General features: G+C 37.6%; 1 protein-coding gene across 1 annotated transcript; it reads right to left on the reverse strand.

Moving 5' to 3' along the window:
* Positions 1-1075: 1075 nt before the first annotated feature.
* Positions 1076-3186, reverse strand: LOC112201486 (protein NUCLEAR FUSION DEFECTIVE 4). The gene has a single exon (XM_024342367.2). The coding sequence runs from the start codon at positions 2978-2980 to the stop codon at positions 1274-1276; it is 1707 nt and encodes a 568-aa protein (XP_024198135.1). The 5' UTR covers positions 2981-3186; the 3' UTR covers positions 1076-1273.
* Between the last annotated feature and the right edge of the window lie 1081 nt (positions 3187-4267).

Below are 4267 nucleotides of genomic sequence, written 5' to 3' on the forward strand. Positions count from 1 at the left end.
GGAAAGTGATTGTCTTAGTGCAGTGCAGCTTATTAATCACAGAGAGAAGTGTTTTGCGGCGGAAGGAATTATAGTGGAGGAGATACAAATGGTTCTGGATGAACTTCATATCTCTAGGATCATGTATACGCCGCGGAATAATAATCAAGCTGCTGATGCAATTGCAAAGTTTGTAGCCTGAGGGAGTGGGCGGGAATAATGGTTAGAGGATGTACCTTCTTGGTTCATGTTCATCACTTCTAGTGAGAGGCCTTTAACTGATGCGGATAGGAGAGATTTGAGTAGAGGATGTATTCCCAAGTTGTTGGGAGATACTGAGACTACAACGGGTCAATCCCGAGATATGTTATCATTGGTTCGATTGAATAAAAGTTGACTTTTCTATAAAAAAAAAGCTATTGTTTCTACATCGAGCTGGCTAGGTTATTGATATGTTTTTATTTATTATTTTTTTTATATTATCAAATAAACAACTCATATCCAATAATTAGTCTAAGTCAAACTCACAACCTCCTACTTATAAAAGGAAAACTTATGCCACTAAACTAAATAGTACTGATATGTTTTTATCATTATTGTGACTTTGACTTGTTACCCAGCACAAAGAGATACTAAGCCCTAACTGAGATGTCAAACTAATAATCCAAATGCTCAAAGTGAAGATGAGAAGGTCATTTTAAGATGTGTTGATTTCTAAGCTATATTCCGTATGTATACTGGTAATTAAGCGATGTGTAATGCTGCGGAAAAGGGTGAAGTTTTGCTATACCAGACTATTAATCTGAGCCAGATACGCAACCACCCCTAATTTAGAGTTTAGACTTTAGACTACAAATTAAACTTTTTTATGGTCTCTAAAAGATCGGCAAATAAATTTTATATTAGACCTGCAATAGAAAGAATTTTCCGTGTTAAACACAGCCAGTCTGGTGATGCATACCACGTGTACCATATATCCAGACATGCAGTGAGATGATGAGATAGATGTATTGACATAGAAGTCCTAGTGAGATGATCCAATTATGATTGAAAAAATATACAAAAATGTGACAAAAAAAAATAAAAATTTCTTGGCAATCACATAGATTAATATTAGACTTGCATCAAGTTCTCCACAAATCTACTACAAAAATTTAAAATAAAGAACATGATAGGAGTAACCACTTCAGAAGTTGTTGGCTAAAATGGCTAATTAAGATGTACTGAAAAGATGGAGATACCTTTGGAGATGCTCCAGAGTTTCTAAGGTTTTGGCAACCTGATAAACCAAGATCTATACAACTTCTCTATACTTCTTGTAAATATCACCTTTGTAGAACTCTCTAGTCCTAATCACCAAAACCAGTGAAATAAGAGCACCAAAGAATGTCACACCGGCCAAAATTGTAAAAGACAGCCTATAACACTGACTTCCAATGCAAACCAGCTCCTTCACTGAAGATCTTGTCATCCCTTTCTTTGCCAACACCTTCAAAGCTTCTCGATCATAGAGCATCCCGGTGACCCTCACATTGAGAATGTAAGACCCGAGAGGACTCGCTAGCTGTCCGCAGTTAAACAATGTAGCATAGTACTTGAGCCCAAACAGCTCAGATATGATTGTGAAAAGCAGTGTCAATTGAGCACCAAAAGAAACCCCAATCATAACCGAAGCCATATAAACTGAACCAGGGAATGGGAAAGCAATGGAGAGATATGCAATACATGATAGAACAAGCATAAAGGTCATCATGAGTGTTCTGGGGATTTTCCACTTCACCATTAGGCTCTCAGAGACAAAACCAGAAAAGACCCTCCCAAAATAATTCCAAATGCTCACTAATGACACAAAAGTGCCTACTGTCTTAGTGGGATATCCCAGAGACTCACCAATCTGACCCAAATTGTCTACTGCTGTCAAACTTGACCCCAACCCACAAAAAGTTGCAATGAATAGAATAATCATATCCGTACTCAAAAGTGCTTGTAGTATTGTATAGTCTTCCCCTCTTTCTGGCTTATTGCATAGATCACCACAGCAAGATGTAGCGGTAGTAGTAATCTGTGTTTTCTTTTCCTGGCCTAATGAGGATTTGGGTGGGAAAGAATCCAGTTCTTGAATTTCTTGAATTTCTGGAACTGGGTTTGGTCTTTTATCAATGCTTATCACCTCAACTGGAGAATCAACAGGATGTTTCTTGAGATTCCACAGTGCAAGCTCTTCTCTGATTGCAATTCCAAGAGGCATGAACATGATCATACAAACCACGGTGGTGCTTCCGGCATAAGCAGCACGAGAGAAAGTGATTGTTTTTTCAAGCAGAGTCATTACCATGAGGAAAACTCCAAGAGAAAGTGAGATATAGAGGAAATGGTAAAAGACTCTCAGCTCATTTTGTTGCCTAACAACTTTCATTGGACGAATGGTGTATACAAAAATGACTGAAAGAGCAGCAGGAAGCCAACCAATCAAAAGAATCAAAGACTTTGAATCGTTTGGGTAAATAGCCAAGTAAATTTGGGTGAATATTGCTCCACTAAGCCCAGTATAACCCTTTAACAAACCAAGCATAACACCTCTACTTTCTGGGAAATTCTTGACACAAGTGACAAGGGCACCTGTGTTTACAAAATTCTGAGAATTGGCCCCAACGCAGATGTAAAGGCACATCTGCCAGACTTTAGGTTTGGCTATTTTGCCAGTGACAGCAAGCCAAATCATGAAATACCCTGCAAAATTCATGGCAGAACCAACTAGAAGAACAAACCAAGTTGGAGTTACTTCACCTATTAGACCTGCGAGGACTCCCACATTTGCACCAAGGTCCTTGAAGAAGCCAATCAAGTTGAGAGTTGATTGATCATAGCCAAGAGTGGACTTGATGTCTTTGGAATAAGAACCAAACAGATAAGTAGCACCGGCTCCAGCCATGATCAGAAACGAGGCAAACACGGTGAACCATCTTCCTTTGATCACCTGCACTGCAAATTGGCATGCCATGGCTAGAGAGGTTTTGATTGAGAAAGGAAAACTGGAAGATGGTTTGGATTGGTTTTGGGATTTTAGATATTAATAGAGGATTTTCAAAGTGGATAGACTTATTCAGACTAATCCATAAGACTTGATTTAAAGCGTGGCTCCAGAGATTCGTGTTTAAAATTGCAAAAGAGGAGGTAGAGTTAGTTTGTGTTTCACATTGTTTTAGGCTTTTTCTTATAAGCTTAATCCAATGAATGGCTTGATTAGTGGAATCTGTTTTAAACTCATCCAACTATCTCATCCATTTTCCTAATTTGGATATCTGTTTTTCCTTTTATTTTTGAGAAGGTTAGGTAATTATGTCTTTATTTATTTATTATTTCTATGGAGTAATTGTGGTTGAAATCGTAACGTTTTACAATCTGTATGTAACTCACCAGCCTCTTTTGGTTTCTTAGCAGAAGTGTTTGGTATTTGTCAAAATACTAAAAGAGGTTTGCTGCATGTAAGGGAAGTGGTGTGATATTGCACATTGGTATACATCTTACCCTATTGAAGAAGACAATTAAGAATCCATCTGAAAGTCTATTGCAAGATAGCAACAAAAGAAAGGAGTATGATCCACTCTCCTTTTGGGATTTGAATCATTTGATACGTTGGAGTCTTTGATCAAATTTAAACCAAATCCAACTCTGATGCCTAGAAATTAAGACAATTTTCTGAAAGGAAAAGTTCATTGAATTAGCGATTGAAATCGCTCATGAGGGCATCCCAATGGGAAGCATACAGAAGCAAGAACAAGCCTGACTCTAGAGCTAAGATAGAACAAATAAGAGGGTGTACTACACCAACTAGTTGTTCTTGTACAATAAGATATTGCTCTGAAATTTTCCTAGGGAAACTAGCAAAAACTATAGGTAGAGCCTCAACCTCCTCAAGATTATTAAATTGTCATGACCTTGAGATTTATAGACTAAACCATCAGAATGGATTCATGTATGACTAATTAATACGGTCAGTAGAAAGAAATTATATAATTAATACTTTTTTTTTTTGGGCACTTATGTGTAAAGACCAAAGAGTGATTCTTTCATTTAGGGGTGGGCTTGAGTCGAAGAAAAAAAAACACAACCGGTCAAAATTTAAAAGAATTGAACAAAACAGAGTTTGTTTTGTGGATTTGGTTTTTTTGAAGGGTAAAATGGTTCACGAAATAAATTTGGTATGGACACACATGGTGCTTTAGGGTTCTTGTGGGTTTTGGGCCTCAAATGGACTATTGGCTCTAAAGCCAGTATTGCTGTTTGA

This window comes from Rosa chinensis, chromosome 5, assembly GCF_002994745.2.
Source record: "Rosa chinensis cultivar Old Blush chromosome 5, RchiOBHm-V2, whole genome shotgun sequence".
Taxonomy (NCBI): domain Eukaryota; kingdom Viridiplantae; phylum Streptophyta; class Magnoliopsida; order Rosales; family Rosaceae; genus Rosa; species Rosa chinensis.

Excerpts from the sequence above, each read along its gene's own strand:
- LOC112201486 (XM_024342367.2), bottom strand. The coding sequence starts at position 2,980 with ATGGCATGCCAATTTGCAGTGCAGGTGATCAAAGGAAGATGGTTCACC.